The following is a 16,654-nucleotide window of genomic DNA, read 5'->3' as shown; positions in this document are numbered from 1 at the left end:
GGCTTTACTGAAATGATGACATAAGATTAATTCACATGATAAACAGAGGAAGTTCACTTTTTTCTGGGCTCGGGTATTTTAGTTTTATCCATTGTGCTTCTAATTATGTTGTTTTTCTGTTCAAATGTACTCTTTAAGAGTGCAACAGTTTTTTCAGTAAGTCATTAGTAAGATATCTTAACACTAGAATATTTGTCTTAAACTTGAGTAATAAAAAAGGTATGAACAGGAATCATTGCATTCAGTAGTGCGTTTTTATTTGCCTTACTATTAAGAGCAACACATTTCTAAGCGAAACATAAAATATCTATGAACAAAAACTTAAAGGAGTAAAAAAAAAGAGTTTTTTTAGTAGCCTAACGTCTGGTAGCTTGTGCGCATCATCCACCTGTATTAAACATCAAGACTAATTGATGTCTTTCCCATCCAGCCTCCCTTCCTGAGGGAAGCAACAAAGATATAGGATATCTTTCACTGAAAGTAATTCCGACATTGTGGTTCATCATCAACCAGGAGCACGGACGTTGTTGCCACCATGTAAGATTATACAAGTCTGCCCCCTATTGACCAAAAACTTTTAAGACTCAAAATCTGAGGTTGCAGGGTTGAGGAATTTCAGCGCATTAAGATCTCCCCTTGGGTCTGATTGGTAGAGCAGATACTCTATCAGTTCTGTGGGTAACTGAAGGTCACAAATCGCACCCAGCCTCTTGTTGCCCACAGCTTTCCTGATGTGTAGTCGGCACAGCTGCATTAGAGGAGACACTCCTGGGGACACTCAGGGGAGAAGCATGAGCCGTTATAGATGGTTAGCTTCTTGCTGCGCCACCAGCCCAGTGGAAAGTCTTGAGTGCAAAGTCTCGACTACCTCCTGCTTGTTTCAGAAGTCTCTCTGTAAGGCTGTTGGGCGGAGCGAGGTCCAGTGGCTGCCTGCCCCCTGAGTTCCTAAGGAAGAGATCCGCCCCATGTTCAAGCAGGACGGATGTCAACTCAGGGCTGGACTGACGGGCGGCCATGTGCAGAGGCGGGTCCCCAGACACGCTGCTGTTCACATTTGCACCTGAAGAAAAGAAAAGGCCAAATATGATGTCCCCACATTACATGAAATAAAGCTTTTGTTGTGGTTCAGGTAAAGGTTTTCTTTGTTAGAACAGTTGAACAACCCAAGTCAGGAAAAAACTGCTGTATTTTAATTTACAAGAATAAGGACAAGGAGTCCTGCAAAAGATGCTAAGAGTCTCCAAGCCTGGGATTACATGAAAAAACACAAAACCTGAAGCCACAAGAGGACTGTGGTTTCTTAGCGCAACATGCAAGGTAGCTTGTGAAAGTACATGCAAATATACAGAGTAGATCTACTGTCTTAAAAGCCATGTTGGTACAAGAAATATTGATATGATTTGGGTTTGTTTACCGCACACTGAGGTTTGAAGTACTGATGATATTTTTGCAAGACATCTTAACTTTAGTGCCTGAAACCTTTGCGCAGCACCATAGCATGGCACATATTTCCATGTTATATACCTTTCTTGTTATTAAAATCCAGCCTCTACATTACCTGTACTGCTATTGTGTGTAATGTTTATGATATTACAAGAGTTTCTAAAGTAGCCCCTGCAGCTAGCCTCCACCAAACAGGTCTAATAAGATAATTAATTCTCTGCTCTATAAACCCAATCTTCAACCCCTACTAATGCTGGCTCATGTGATGTTGTGTGTAGGGGTTTATCTAATTTTCCACAGCTCTGTCTGCAGCCACAAAGGGTTTTATACGCAAGTTTTTGTACGCTTCTCTCAATAAAATATTGAACACTAGACTTGCACTCTGAATATCGCACAATGGAGCACCACTCTCTTTTTGCCATTGAAAAGGTCTCAAAGTCTTCCACCAACTGATAAGATATTGGAAGAATGGATATTCTTTTAGCAATAAAAGTTCAAATGAGAAGCTTTCTTACCCAGCTGCAATAGTTTCCTCACGGTGCTCAGATGCTGATTGGAGCAGGCAATCTGGAGAGGGGTTCCTAACTCGTCAACATGCTGATCCACATCTGCTCCGTACTGAACAAGAGGTTCAATGCACTCAGGATGACCTAGGGAGAGGAAACAGAAATCACCACAATGATAAGAAATGTTCTTGAAAGGTTCTGCTGTAAAAATCTGCTTTTGCCTGCCATTCAAGAGATTTTGGGACTTCTGCCAGGATAGATTTTTCACATATCTGAGTCTGACCTCGAACCTTTTGTTGCAGCTATATGAATTGGAGAACTGGACTGGCTGGTCCCCAGGGAAGCAGCTCCATGTTGAAGAAGCAGCGATACACAGGTCACGTGCCCCTGAGCACATGCTTCTGTCAGGGCAGTTTTTCCATCCACAGTTGAGCTGTTTACCTGATGCATGGCGATATAGCAATAAGGTTAACAATGAATAAAAAAAATCACTAAAAATATTTACACATGTTTTGGTTTGTTTAGTTACGTATTCTTACTGTCTTAGAAGGACTGTGACTACATAATTTCTTCAGGGATCATTAAAAATTTCTGACTCTGATTCTCATTCTGATAACGGTGGTTGGACAAATTTGGCTTTATATCAGCTGATGTTTGTTTGTTAATGAGTTATTGTCCATGCACGACCGTGGCTGTGTATTCGGTTAAAATCTTACTGCAGTCTCCCATCAATAAGTTAATATTGGCAATAATTGACATGGTTGTTTTGGGAACGAACTGTGAGTCTCTTTCAAGCAAAAACTGACAGCATACCGTCTTAAATTTGAGATTCTCATGAATTCAGCCAAAAACCACAAATAAACCAACACCACATGATGATGCTTTACTGACATTTGCACCGTTTTCCATCAGAAGCTTGGCACAAGCTGTGTGACCTTGTGTACACGCCCCATGAAGGGGTGAGGCCATATCCAGAGTGTTCAGATTTACACATGCACCCTGTGAACAAAACACAGCACATATAGAGTCATTGAGGTAGATGCACATGGCAACTTTTGGAAAGCAAGCTGCCATATGAGGACACAGTCGCCTTATTAAAGGTTTCACATCATAGTGAGAAACACATGGTTATTTAACATCTAATATTATGGGAAGGCAACTTTTTTTCCCCTTTTAGCACAACTTACAATATTCAGTTAAAACTCTACCTGATCAATGAGCTTTTGCAGGGTGAGGAGACGTCCGTTAAAGGCTGCTTCGTGAATTGGAGACCAGTCTGATTCAACATCTTTGTGCAGACAAATAAAATAGTTATTTAACTTAGAAACCTACCTGCATAGGTACATGAATACATTAGAAGACCGGATGAAAGTCTCTGCATAAAGCAGTAAATAGAGCCCAGCTGCAGTGTGAGCTTGCACTGTTACTCACCACTCATCAAAGGGTTTGAGAAACAAACAGTTCCACTTTGACATGTAGGGTCTCGCGGAGTGTTTTTCTGTTCAGCAGACATAACTCACAGTGTGGGTTCAAAAGCTCCTCTGTGGCCCGGTTGTCTTTCGCCACAGCCTTTGGAACCTAAACTGAACTGTGTCCAACTAGGAGTTAAATATATTTTGTCCTCATTTGTTTTTGTTTTGATCTTTTTCAGTAGATATGTGACTGACCTTGGTTCTGTCAGTGTTATTTCCTGTCACACAAAGTGTTTGCCATTCAGGAAGCAGGCTAGTTTCAAGCAGCAGTTTTAGTCTCAGCCAATGGAGGTGCAGAAAACGAGAGAAAGACGCCTGTTGAACAGGTCTGTAGTTTGTGTGTAATATGACACTGTACCTCCACACCCATCCTCTCCAGCAGGAAACATGGGCGGCGCTGGGGGAGGGGGTTTCTGGCGTTTTAACTTTAATAAAGGGAAATTAATATTCGGTGTTTATTATAAAGTTGTGCCCCCCTCAGAAAAATATTATGCATCATTGGTTTAAAAACTTGGAGGCAAGAGTGACTTTCTACATTTAAAGAATTTGATCTTCATGCAGTATATTGTTTCCAGTTATCGGATATAATAAGCTCTTTAAAATTATGCCCAGATTTTATGACTTTGGTTACATTTTCTTGAAAATTGTTACTTGACATAAAGCGCTCACTTTGTTGCAACTGGTTTGTTAAAAGTAGCTCTAATCATTTTGAAAGTTTTCTTCAGCAATAACGCTTCATGCCATGGTATATTATTGGATTTTCTGAGGTCCTTTGATATTTGTGGGATATTTGTGGGATATTTGTGGGATGATGCTGTGGCTGCTTTATGAGTCTGCGGTGACCAGTGCCATCTGCTGCGCTGTGGTATGCTGAGGCAGCAGACTGAGAGTAACAAGCATCAGACAGACTCAACAAACTGATCCACAAAGCCCAGTAATGTTGTGGGTGTGGAGCTTGACTTTTTGATGGTGGTGTTAGAAAGGAGGATGTTGTCCCGGTTTGCTTACCACATAACATCACAGGAAATCATTCCTACCTGTGGCCATCAGTCTTTACAACTTCACCCTGTGACACAGTTTTTTTATTCTATATAGTATTTTTACGAAATAATTACAGTCATTGCACATGTGACATGAGACACAGAGAGCAAAGGAAAGCAGCAAAATGGTACCAAAGACTTTCATACACTCTGCAATCTCATTTTTATTTCTGGGGATGGCCAACAGTTTCAGAGGAAGGAAGTCACGTGAAGAGAAGCTCAAAATATAATACACACACAGACTTTCCTGCTAAGGATTTCATTCCTCCACTGTGGCTTTACACAGCTGACTGTTGGTTGTTGATGTTTTAATGGCTCAGACCTCGTGCATTAGAACCTTTGACTTGGCAAAACTTTGTTTGACATGAGTCGGTGTCCTGCTGACCTTTCCTTTAATTTAGCACACCCACGGGTCCATTTTCCATTCTAGAGTTGCCTCTACTGTTCATGTATAAATTGCTTAACACCTTTTCTTACCCAAAAGCAACCTTCTTTTTAAAATTTCTTACCTAATATTATTTACATTACAGCTGAAAAGTAAATGCATTTGGACCTGGACACAGTAAATGTGCTGCTTAATTATTACTGGTCTGTGTCCTGTGTGAATTACAGAAAATAAAATCTGTAATCAATCATGGTAGCAGCTAATTCATTTAAAATATTTATTAAAATGTATTTTGCATAATGTAAGAATTGCATATTACATCAGCTCAATTCTTTAGAGCTATAGAATATATGCAGACCAGCAGAGGGCAGTCACAGAGAGCAGATGTTCAAAGCAAATCAATACTGTAATTGTATTCCTATGGGAGCTGTTAATCTCTGGCAAAAGGCTACACACTCGCTGTACAATTGACTTTGTGCCTTGTCAGGGAAAGGTGCATATGGATTAGAAAAGCTCTTTGCAAACTGAATGAATGCCTTCTCTGTATTTCAGAATAATGAAGGCCCTTGATGCTTTGTTCCCCAAATAAATCTGCTTCAAATGTCCACCAGTTTTCTCAGATCTCAGGCCAGGCAAGCAGATCCAGCAGCTATGACCTCTCCTGTATTTGGACTTCATACAAGACTCAGCTAACCCATGCAAGCACAGTGCACCACATGTCAGCTTTTCTGTCTGGAGTCTAAGAAATGGGTTGAAACCATTTAGACCCAAGCTTTCCGTGCTCGTGGATCACGTTTAAACAGGGCATAGTGCAGATACGACTCGATTTGACTAGGAAAAATGTAAACAAATAGATAAACTCAAAGCACGTAGGTTTAGTTGTTTACTGATCACTTGGTACAGCTCACCAGAGGACCATTCACAGCTCACCAAAAGGTGGAGGAGTCCCAGTTTATGCATGCAGACATGAAGGGGTTTGCATCACCTCCAGGAGGAGGGCATAGATCTTCTGCCTTTACAGAGAACACTTCTTAATCACGTGTTGTGCCAAAAAGCAACTAACAACAAGTGGTTTCCTGTATTTGCCTAAAAACTGATGTAAGTGACTTGTTGGTCAAACATATCTATGATGAATGATATCAAGTCATTCTGAGCCAGAAAGAGAATTCAAGTCACAAGGTAGAAGCTGCAGTCGGTTTTTCGGCAAAGAGACTTTTATATATCCTTTATTCATCTGGGTAAAAACTGTCATTAACATTAAAAATGTCTTTTTCAAAAGAGCTCTGGCTGAGAGGGCAGCAGAAAGATCAACAAATACAACATCACGGTTTTATGAAGATATTTTAAATGGCCATAGAGGCCTGAATTGATTATAATGCGGGTACAATAACGCAGAGCCATAAAGATATTTACAAATGGGACATTTCTTTGTTAACACTGTTTAAAAATTCAATGGACTACAGTCCGTTTAACAAAATAAGCAAATATATTACACATAAAAACGCACAGAAACATCAGAAATCACTTTTTGGCACAACACCTGTCCGGCTTGAAACCTTCAGAGCTGTCCAAGAGACTGACAGAGATTAAATGTTTGGGGATGTCTGTGTGGTATTTCACGTCCTGTGTAAAAAAGTACTATTTCTCTAATGAACGGAATTAGTCATGCAAAGGGGTTAACAGCAGAAACAGGGACTAATTGGTTGATTTACATATATTTTTATACACTAATGTAAATATAATATAATAAGATCATAATATTGTGATGTTTTGTGCATTTGCGGGCTTTTCTGTAAATCGTTTAAACTGATACATAAATACACAGAGTACTGTGATGAAGCCACCCCTTTTAAGACCTTTTAAGACCTTTTCAAACAACGGCGCTTTGTCGGATTCTTGCTTTGTGTGACACAGTTAAGCTACAACTGCAGGGATTAAATGGAAGCACATGATGATTCAACCCCGTGATTTCTCAGTTGGGTCATGGACTCAGTCATTTCCTCTCATTTTCTTTTCTTTGTCTTCTTTCTTCTGGCACGGTAGTTCATTTTCTTCCTTTCTCTTTCTCCGCGCTGCTTTTTCCTTCAGTCCATCATGGCATCTCCGCGGATGGAGACTTTCTGCTGCCCGAACCGAGACGCGGCGACAGAGTTTGTGGTCACTTTTCAGCCCGTCTTATTCGGCGCTTTAAGTCTGGGAAGCGCGGCTTTAAGCCTCTTATTCGCTATTTTACAAATTCTACCAAAACGCAAAGGATACAGAAGACTCGGGCAGTATCCTCTGCCAAGGCCTGCGTCCTCCTCGCGGATATTGTTCATCATCAGTATATGTGACATATTGGGATGCACAGGTAGAGAAGAAACTGCTGGCATTGACCTACTTTTTCTCTTCATAGTTGAGGCAAAGAGCGAGTTAGTTTTCGCAGCGTGGTTTTGCTTGCTGGATCTAATTACGCACGCACATACTTTCCTTTTAACCCCTTTGTTGCACTGCATTGCATAGGTGCAACTATGAGAAATGTGTCTGTTAAAAGAAAAGTGTGAGATTTAATCTGCAATAGTCGATGCTACATATATTTTTACAAGATAAAATGTGTGCCCAGGGTCATGAATTCAATTAAAATCAAAAGAACGAATCGGGATCCTCTCATGTGAGTGATGAAATAACTCAGAAGATGCTGCACTTTTACTTGGCCTAGATTGATTGGAATGCGGCGGATTTCTCAAAGTCACACAGGGATGACACGATAATCTTTCCAAATACAAATGTAAAAAAAATTAAATGTAAATAAAAACAGTATTTAGTATGATTGTTTAGATTATTTCATATGTATTTTTGTTGAAATCCTTATCTGTGAGAAAGCAATTATTGGATTTTGAAAATTGTTTAGATTTTGAATTTGATGCCAGCACTTTTTTTTTAGATGAGTGACAGCGGGCCAGTTTCCTTCACATACTCGTTCACCAAATATTATTTACTGATGTTTGAGAAAATGCAGGGTTTGGTTTGACATTGTCTTGCTGAAATAAGTAAGGCCTTATAAGGTCTTTCCAGTGCCTGCATGTGAATCTTTCATCACTAAATAGGCCTTCACAGAACGGTTAGTAGAGCATGATTGCATGGTATGCAACAGTGAGTTTTCCACTTCACCTATGCCCATCTTAAATGAGCGTGACCCAGAGTTGGCACCAGTGTTTCTGGATCTTGTATGTATTTTTCCCCCTTTGCATTGTAGAGGTTCAGCTCACATTTGTGAATGCAGCAATAAACTGTGCTGTTGGCCAGTGGTTAAAGTTAGTGTTAATGTCCAAGTCACTATTTAGTTCTTTGAAAGCTTGTTTTTGACATTCATAAATTGAAATTTTGTGCTATGATCTCAAATTGTTGACTTAGTAACTCAAAATGTAGACTTGTGGTTGGCTCTTTTTTATGGCTAAAATAAGCTTCCACAGTTTCTTGGGATTTCAACTATTCAGTATAGTTTTTGACTTTGTTGAATCGAGTAGTCTGCATCTTCTGAATCTTTGATGCTATTGCATACTGTAAAGAATGCAACCATATTCTTTGAATTTTTATATTGAGAAATGTTATTCTTGTAGGCAGTCTATCAAAGAGTGGCAAACCCCTCCTGAGATGCTCTCTGAGTACTTATGATGTTGCTAATTAATAGAGTGAGCAGATATCAACAAAGTAAATGTGGGCCAAACACTGTTTGTCTGGAACAAAGTGGGACTCATTAACAATGCTGGAAAGTGGTCAAGTGTATTATATTTTAACATTTCAAACTCACTGGTATTTGAGCTGCTGTTGAGTCTGGTAACAGTCTTTGGGTTTCAGAAGGAGTGCAAACAAAGAGAAAAACTTTATATCTCAGTATTGTTTTATTCTCTTTTCCATCATATTTGCCAACATCTGCAAAACCTGTGATTTTCTGGTGACTTGTAACTTTCACTGATCCAGAATGGACATGTCATTAAAGCTTTAACGTTTAACCTTTTCATTTAAACAAAGGTTTTAAATGTTTTAAATTGTATACATTAATTTCTTTAACTTAAATTGTACACAGCATCCCAACCTCTTTTTTTTTTCTAAATGGGTTGATTTCTGTGTACTTGGTGCCCATGGAGATTCATGCACCGCTGCAGGGTAGCAGCTTGAAACCCGCTGATGACACAGATTAAAATGAAATACAGAACAGTAATAAAGATTCTGGGAGTGCTTCCATTGTTCCATTCGGCAGTGAAGCTAGGAAGTTTCATGGAGGAAATGGAAACACCCTTATAAAACACACCTGGTGGGCGTTAATATTTCCACATTGTAAAATAACTCTTGAAAGGACGCTGCCACTTAAATCTAATTAGTCAAAGCACTTAATAATAAAAGCTGAAAATAATAAATCTGTGGTGTTTTAAAAGTAATGAAACCCACACCAAGTTTACATCTCCTGGTAATGTTTTCGCCTTAATTATATTTGCTTGCAAAGCGGGATTTCCTCCTCAGCAGCTACAATTAAATATCATGCACTGTTTCCTTCTTGCAGGTGTCATTGTAAGATCATCTGTGTGGCTAGGTCTGCCAAACATCGTCGACCACATCTCAGTAGTCAACAACACTGATGTCTGGCCAGAAGTCTTCTGCGTAGGCAGCGCAGTATGTATTTTTTTGCAATAGTGAGATAGACTTATATATGCCTTGATAACACAGATGTTGAAAGCAGAGATGTGTAGTTATTAAGACAAAAGGATAGCAATAACTTTTACATTAGAAAAATTATTATAGAAAAATACACTTAGATTTGAAGAGGTCATTTTGTTTAATGCATCATCACACATGACACAAATAGCTGATAAGCCAAGTAAACAACACATCTTTATCAGTTATTATGATCTGTAAAATAAGTGTAAGGCATGCAATTTATGTGTTGCAGATGTGGATCCAGTTGTTTTTTAGCGCTTCTTTCTGGTGGACCTTTTGTTATGCGGTTGACGTCTTCCTGGTGGTGAAAACATCTGCGGGAATCAGGTTCCCCCCACCTCACCTTCCATTCGCAATTCATTATCACCTTAGCTTCTCCTCTGATAGGATGCAAGTTGAAGCAGTATATTTTTACCAAGCAGAGTGTGAAACATTTTTCTCTCACAATGCTCAACTGCCACCTGTATTTTTATATTTTGGTTTTCACAAGATAAAACTGGTTTGAATCAACTCTTTTATTCTAAACTAAAGGTGCAGGATTCCATGCTGTCTATTGTTGCTATAGTCTGAGTTTTACAAGCCTCTCGTACTTCTCTCCCCACTCAGTCTTATTCAATTGCATTTTGTACAACAAATAAATGGGGGGAAAATATCCTCAAGATAAAGAACGACAACACGTAGTGTGAGCTTGGTCTCATGACTTTGGTTTTTTCTTCTCCCCCAACAGCACCATTATACTCTACCACATGATTACATGGGGCCTGGCTGTGCTGCTGTGTGTTGAAGGAGTGGCCATGCTGTACTATCCATCTATTTCTGAGTAAGATACCACTGACTGCTGTCCTGCTGACAGGCACATTTAAGCATCCGTTGGTGGAAAAATAGAAAATTAACATTTTCGTGTTCACATATTAACAGCCACAATAACATAACAGCAGAGAACTTATCAAACATATCAGTGGTTCTAACCATGTCTTAAAAAACGTCATTATTTCCATAGAAAAAGTCTGCTGTTGTATGGCTTTTATTAAGTGTTAAGTACAGCATTTTCTGACGTAGAGAAATATTACAATAATTCTGTTAACTATCACAAAGTTGATTTTTGATGCTGAATGAACTATTTCTCATGTTTTTTTTCTTCTCCCAGCTGTGAGCAGGGCCTCCAACATGCTATTCCTCACTATGTCACCACATACGCACCGATGCTGCTCGTTCTCATAGCCAACCCTGTGTTTTTTAATCGGACCGTATCTACTGGTGAGTTCCTCGCTCTCGAATTTCTCTGACAAATGCAACTTCTTACACATGTAAATGAGGGGAAATAAGATGCTTTCTCATCTCTCTCGCCTAGTGACATCTTTGCTGAAAGGACGACAAGGAATCTATACGGAAAATGAGAGGCGGCTGGCGAATGAGATAAAAATACGCTTCTTTAAAATTATGCTGGTGTTCTTTATTTGGTAAGTTAAGAACTAGTTTTGGGAAGGAAATAAGTGCTTCTTGCTATGTAGTAAATATAAATCTAGTGCTACGAGCCGGCAGCCTGTTAACATAGACAGAAAATGCACTGATAAGATGAAACAAAATGAATCTATCCACATGTTAAATCACCTTTGTTTGACCCATGAACCGCACCGTATAATACAGAAAAATCTCACTTGATTTCTGAGCTGAGTGAACACTTTGCTAAAGAGTTTCTGGTCTCGTTTGCTTTTTTCATGTCTCTTTTAACACAAAATAGCATCATTTTATAAAATCATGGTACTGTTTGGATTAAAAATGGACAATTATAGAGTGCAGCTGCCAAGTGGTTTAGAAGTTGTTACCATATCAGTGTGACGTGTCCTCAATTTCTCATTCAGCTCCACCTCTCAAACCTAACCCAGTTTCATGGTGACTATGTACAAAGCAAAATGGCAAAGAGTCCACTGAACTTTAAGAACAACCTGAGTGTTTCCACTGTTAATTCAGTTCAATTCAATGTTATTATGCAGCATCAAATCACTAACAACAGCTGTTTCAAAGTAAAGATCCTACAATAATTGGGAGAAAGCCCCAACTCTCGAACGACACCCTGTGAATAACCTGTGAAGTTTATTCTGTGAAGTTTTGGTAGCTTGCTGGGCTGAAGCATCCAGGTGTGTGTAAACAATGCCACAATTCCCCAATAAATTCAAAATACAGACCCAATGCAATGCTCAGATTAATTGCAAACAACCCATTAGCTAGATATCGGACTCTACAGGCCTCATTTAGCATGGCAAATGTTCATGAACTCCTCTAAATATCATAATATTAAAATGTCTGTGAAATGAGTGAAATGTAAGGCCATCTGTCATACTGAAGTTTGGCTGAAAAAATCTAAAACAGAACAGTTAAAAAAGAAAAGTGTTGTGATGGCCCGGTCAAATTCCAGACGTCAGTGCTGAAATGCTGTGGCAACACATTAAGAGAGCTGTGCATAAACAAATGCCTACAAACCTCAATGAATTGAAGCAATGATGTAAAGAAGATGGGGTTGAAATTCCTCCACACTGATGTGAGAGACTGCAAAGGTCATACAGAAAACAATTACTTCAAGTTATTGTTGCTAAAGGTGTTTCTACAAGCTATTGAATCGTGGGGTGCACTTATTTTTCCACAGGACTGCATAAAATAATGAGAAACCTTTTTCCCATGACTGTATGCCTGTCTTTTATATACTGCCTAAGGTTTAACCGGTTTAAAAACCAGAATGTAAAAAACGTTGTAGTTTTATGGATGGGTGATCCAGACTAATTCTTTCCACTGACAGCAAATTATCAGTCTTGGCAAGTTTTTTGGCAACTTCACACTGTAAGAAAGGCCAGGTTATATTTCGGAGGCTAGGTCGAGAAGTTATTAATCCAGTATTCTTTTAATAACTTAAATTTAACTGCATTAAATTTTGTGTTTATGAGGATGAACCTGAGGGCAAATTGATTTTTAAAACTCACACAGTCACAGAAACTAAAGCCAAGCCTGCTTAAAGATTTCAATATTTCAATTTCAGTAAACAGGCCAAAACATGCAAAACAATTATTTGTGATTTCAAACTTTTTATACCTAACCATTAGGTCTTTTCAATGATTTGTAAATAAGAAACATCATTAACATTTTAATGTTCTTGTAATAAGATGTGGGGGTTTTTTCTTCTCCGATGTTTTAGCTGGGTTCCCAACATCATTAATGAGAGCCTCCTCTTCTACCTGGAGATGCAGATAGACATCAGTGACAATAGTTTGAGGAATATCAGGAACACAGCGCTCATCACATGGTTTATCATGGTGGGTTTTAACAGGAAACCAGCGTACAGCACGCTACTTTAACCTGCATGCAATCCCTTGAAAACCTTTATATTCCACTCTTTCAGGGTATACTGAACCCCATGCAGGCTTTCCTTAACACCCTGGCCTTTCATGGCTGGACAGGCTTTGACATTGACTTCAGCCTGCAGCAGAGGAGGGAGCTGGTCTGGGACTCTGTCTCTACTTCAGCAGCTAACATGACTTCCCATAACCCTGTGGTGGGAACTACTCTGCTTTACCAGAGTCACGTCCAGGAATCACAGAAGAACATGATGGGAAACGGGCAACACCACTCTGATGCCATCAGCGTCCTCTCAGAAGGTAAACGGCATGTCAATGGTGGTAGCAGCTCGCCAGTATATCAGGGCTGGTGATGCTAAAAAGATATCAGCATCATATACTCTATGGGCTACCTCCCCTTAATATGAAGCACGGTTTAGTATTTTCTTTGAGATCTGAATACTGTTATGTTTTGTTTTGTCTTTTTTAAAAATAAATGAGCTTTATCAAGGTGTTGCAATGGCCTAGTCACAGTAGAGAGCCACTAAAGCAAACATAAAGCTCGCTGTGATTCATTTTAAATAGAATTTTATATTGTACTGCTGTACTGTAGCTGACGCTTACTGGGTGGAACCATGAATCATGTTGTGACGTTACGCAACACCCTCCACAGTTGTCTTCATTTCTTCTTTTTGATTTGTACTGAATGCAACAGCAATGGGAAACTGCAGAGCACAGGAAGTTAAAAGATTTTCTGTGGAGAATGAACTAAAGTGATTAGAACTTTGCTGCTATCGCTCTGAGTGTGTTGCTTTATTTATAGATGACTGACATGCTGTGTAATTTCATCAGCTGCAGTTTTTCAAGGTGCTACTCTGGTGCCAAGCTATCACACAGCGCATTAAGTGCAGATAATAAACAGAGAGCAGTGGAAGCCAATAAGAAAGAAAAACAGGTAGAATACATCACTCTGTCTGATACTGACTTTTAGCCAGGAAAAATAAGGAGATTAGATTCTGCATATATACTTTCAACAGCCACTTTATTAGGTACGCCGGTTTAACTGCTTGATGTAAATATCGAATCAACCAATCACATGACAGAAAATCAATACATTTAGGCATCCAGACATTATTAAGATGATATGCTGAAGTTCAAGCATCAGAATGGGGAAGAAAGGTGATTTAAGTAACTCTGAACACGGCATTATTGTAGGAGCCAAAGGGGTTGGTCTGAGTATTTCAGAAACTGCTGACCTTCTGGCATTTTCCCACACAACCATCTCTAGGGTTTAATGTCCAAAAGAGAGAAAATATTCAGTAAGCAGCACTTCTCTGTATGAAAATGCCTTCTTAATGCCAGCAGTCATAGAAGAGTGACTCCTTCAAGCTGATAGGGAGGGAACAGTAACTCAAAATAACTATGGCAGAAGAGAACACATCAAACCTGGAAGCAGAGGGGCTACCACAGCAGAAGAATAGACTTTGGTGCCACTCCTGTCAACTAAGAACAGGAAAGTGAGGCTACAGTTTGCAGAGGCTCACCACAATAGAAGATGTATTTTTAAATTTAAAAATAATGAAGTTGCCTGGTCTGATGATTCAGAAAAGCTGGGATTTGGCATGAACAACATGAAAGCATGGATCAATCCTAACTTGTATCAAAGCTCAGGTGATGTAATGGTGTGTGGCATATTTTTTTGTCACATTTTGCCCCCCTTATTATTCGCTAAGCGTTTAAATGCCACAGCCTGCCCGAGTATTGTTGCTGACAATGTTCATCTGATCATGACCACAGTGTACCCATCTTCTCACGGTTGCCTCCATCCCCACGCTTCCTGTCAAGACTCAGATTTCTCAAACTGATTTCTCGAACACGACAAGGAGTTCACTGTACTCAAATGGCCTCCACAGTCACCAGATCTTAATCCAATAGAGCACCTTTGGGATCTGGTGGAACAGATTTGCATTATGGATGTGGAGCTAACAAATCTGCTGCAACTGTGCGATGCTATCATGGCAATATGAAGCAGAATCTGAGCGATGTTTCCAGCACCTTGTTGATTCCTTGCATGAAGAATTAAGGCAGCTCTGAAGGCAAGAGAGGGTCCAACCCCGTACAAGTGAGGCGTACCTAAAGCGTTCGATGTAGTATGCAGATTACATCGAAAAAAGAAAATGACGAGTTCATTCTTTGACTTTCCAGCAATGTATTTCACAAACACGTTTGCAACTTACTGTGACGCACTGCTTCACATCTGCTCTGTGATTCATTCTCTGCCACATGCGCTAAAAAAAGGATGTGAAAACTGCAAAAAGGAATTGAAGCTGCTCTGCTGGACAAGCTGTGATAACACAATTTTCAATTTATGCTAAGCATCCATTAAGCTGCACCAGCTTATTAAAAAAATATATATAAATTGTATCAAGTACAGCAACACAAATTGGTCTATAATTTGACATCAGTGCATAATATAGCAGCAATTCTAACTTATAATTTGAAGAGATTATAACGCTATAGTCCCTCAAAAGCCGTTTTAAAGTTCAGCTAATTTTTCATTGTGAATATTCAAACTTTATATGCTGAGTCCTTTTGAATATCGTGGAAACAATTCCCAGTTATATCTATATGTACTGTAGCTCAACACTTATGTGCATTTGCAGCATATTCATGTTAATTTTATCCCTGAGTGACAATTGTGCACCGTACACCTCATGGACAAAATCCTTTCAGTGCTTTGTACCACCAGTGTCCCTGACATGTTACGTATATTAAAAAATAAAGTTAATCTTTGAAAGAATATGTTTTTTCCCCCCATTCTTGTTTATAGACCATGTTTTTTTTTTTAATGCATTTAAAAACCACAAATCATCATTTCCACATTAAAAGCTGCATGGAAAGATATATGTTAACACAAATACGCAGTTTTGATAAGCTGAGTTGGTGTAATGCGCAGAAGCACCAAGTAATCTACCCCTATTTTGTCTTGCTAGGTTCAGAGTCTAGTACAGTTGAAATCCACATTTCCAGCGAGCTACAAGACTATGAGGATGTAGACGCAGACGGAGAATCCTTGGAGAACTCTGTGAGGCACTAACTGGGGTCGTCCACAAACCACCTTCCTCCACTTTGCTGCACCGCATTGCTTTTGTGGTCACTTTTTTTGTAGATGGTCTCCCATTAAGCCTTTGTTTTCCTGCTGAGATTTGAACTGGTCATGAGTTTCATTATTTGGTATGACAGACTAAGCCTCATTCCTGAGTCCAATCCTTTTTTTTTTTTTTTTTAAATCCCTTTCCATAAAAAGAAAAAAAACAAAAGTGCTACGTTTCAGACCCATCAACTCAACAGTCCCAGAATGAACACGGCTGACCTTTAAAAGTACTTTAAGTGCTTGAAGAAGCATTTCTTCAAATTCTTTAAATTGCATACACTGATTTTGTGACAAGAATCATTTTCATTAAGCTGTAAAAGCCCCACAAAATGAAATAAGCTAAATAACTAATCTTAAAAGAAAGTTATTGTATTGCCAGGTGTCCATGTTGTATTTTTACACACATGTATTTCATGCTATATTAAATATCTAAATATCTTTTACACTTTTGACTCAAAAACCTTTCAATTTTTCCCCAAATCTACAACATGTTAATGAGCTCAAGAAAAAAGGGGGAAAACACACAATTCAAGACAAAGGCTTGAGTTCTGTTATCAAAATAGAGTAATTTATTTGAGACACTGAATGACTTCAATGTTTTTTTTTCTTGGAAACAGGTGACAGACCCTGGAT

The 16,654-nt window shown here is 39.1% G+C and overlaps 2 protein-coding genes across 2 annotated transcripts; one reads left to right on the top strand and one right to left on the bottom strand.

The window, feature by feature from the left end:
* Nucleotides 1-235: 235 nt before the first annotated feature.
* Nucleotides 236-3,740, bottom strand: LOC113008485 (ankyrin repeat and SOCS box protein 9-like). Its single transcript, XM_080290907.1, has 8 exons — nucleotides 3,617-3,740; nucleotides 3,381-3,537; nucleotides 3,158-3,237; nucleotides 2,841-2,948; nucleotides 2,240-2,390; nucleotides 1,959-2,093; nucleotides 869-1,060; nucleotides 236-768 (listed from the first exon to the last, which is right to left on the bottom strand). The coding sequence occupies exons 2-8, from the start codon at nucleotides 3,460-3,462 to the stop codon at nucleotides 578-580; spliced, it is 939 nt and encodes a 312-aa protein (XP_080147033.1). The 5' UTR covers nucleotides 3,463-3,537; nucleotides 3,617-3,740; the 3' UTR covers nucleotides 236-577.
* A 2,973-nt stretch (nucleotides 3,741-6,713) lies between these two features.
* gpr143 (G protein-coupled receptor 143) lies at nucleotides 6,714-16,466 on the top strand. The gene is made up of 9 exons (XM_026145680.2): nucleotides 6,714-7,196; nucleotides 9,387-9,496; nucleotides 9,774-9,868; nucleotides 10,269-10,361; nucleotides 10,689-10,798; nucleotides 10,893-11,001; nucleotides 12,729-12,846; nucleotides 12,933-13,188; nucleotides 15,861-16,466. The coding sequence occupies exons 1-9, from the start codon at nucleotides 6,941-6,943 to the stop codon at nucleotides 15,962-15,964; spliced, it is 1,251 nt and encodes a 416-aa protein (XP_026001465.1). The 5' UTR covers nucleotides 6,714-6,940; the 3' UTR covers nucleotides 15,965-16,466.
* The last annotated feature ends 188 nt before the right edge of the window (nucleotides 16,467-16,654 follow it).

The sequence above is a fragment of the Astatotilapia calliptera genome, chromosome 16 (assembly GCF_964374335.1).
Source record: "Astatotilapia calliptera chromosome 16, fAstCal68.1, whole genome shotgun sequence".
Classification (NCBI taxonomy): domain Eukaryota; kingdom Metazoa; phylum Chordata; class Actinopteri; order Cichliformes; family Cichlidae; genus Astatotilapia; species Astatotilapia calliptera.
The sequence above is the reverse complement of the archived record's forward strand: the minus strand, read 5'-3'. Positions and strand labels throughout refer to the sequence as shown.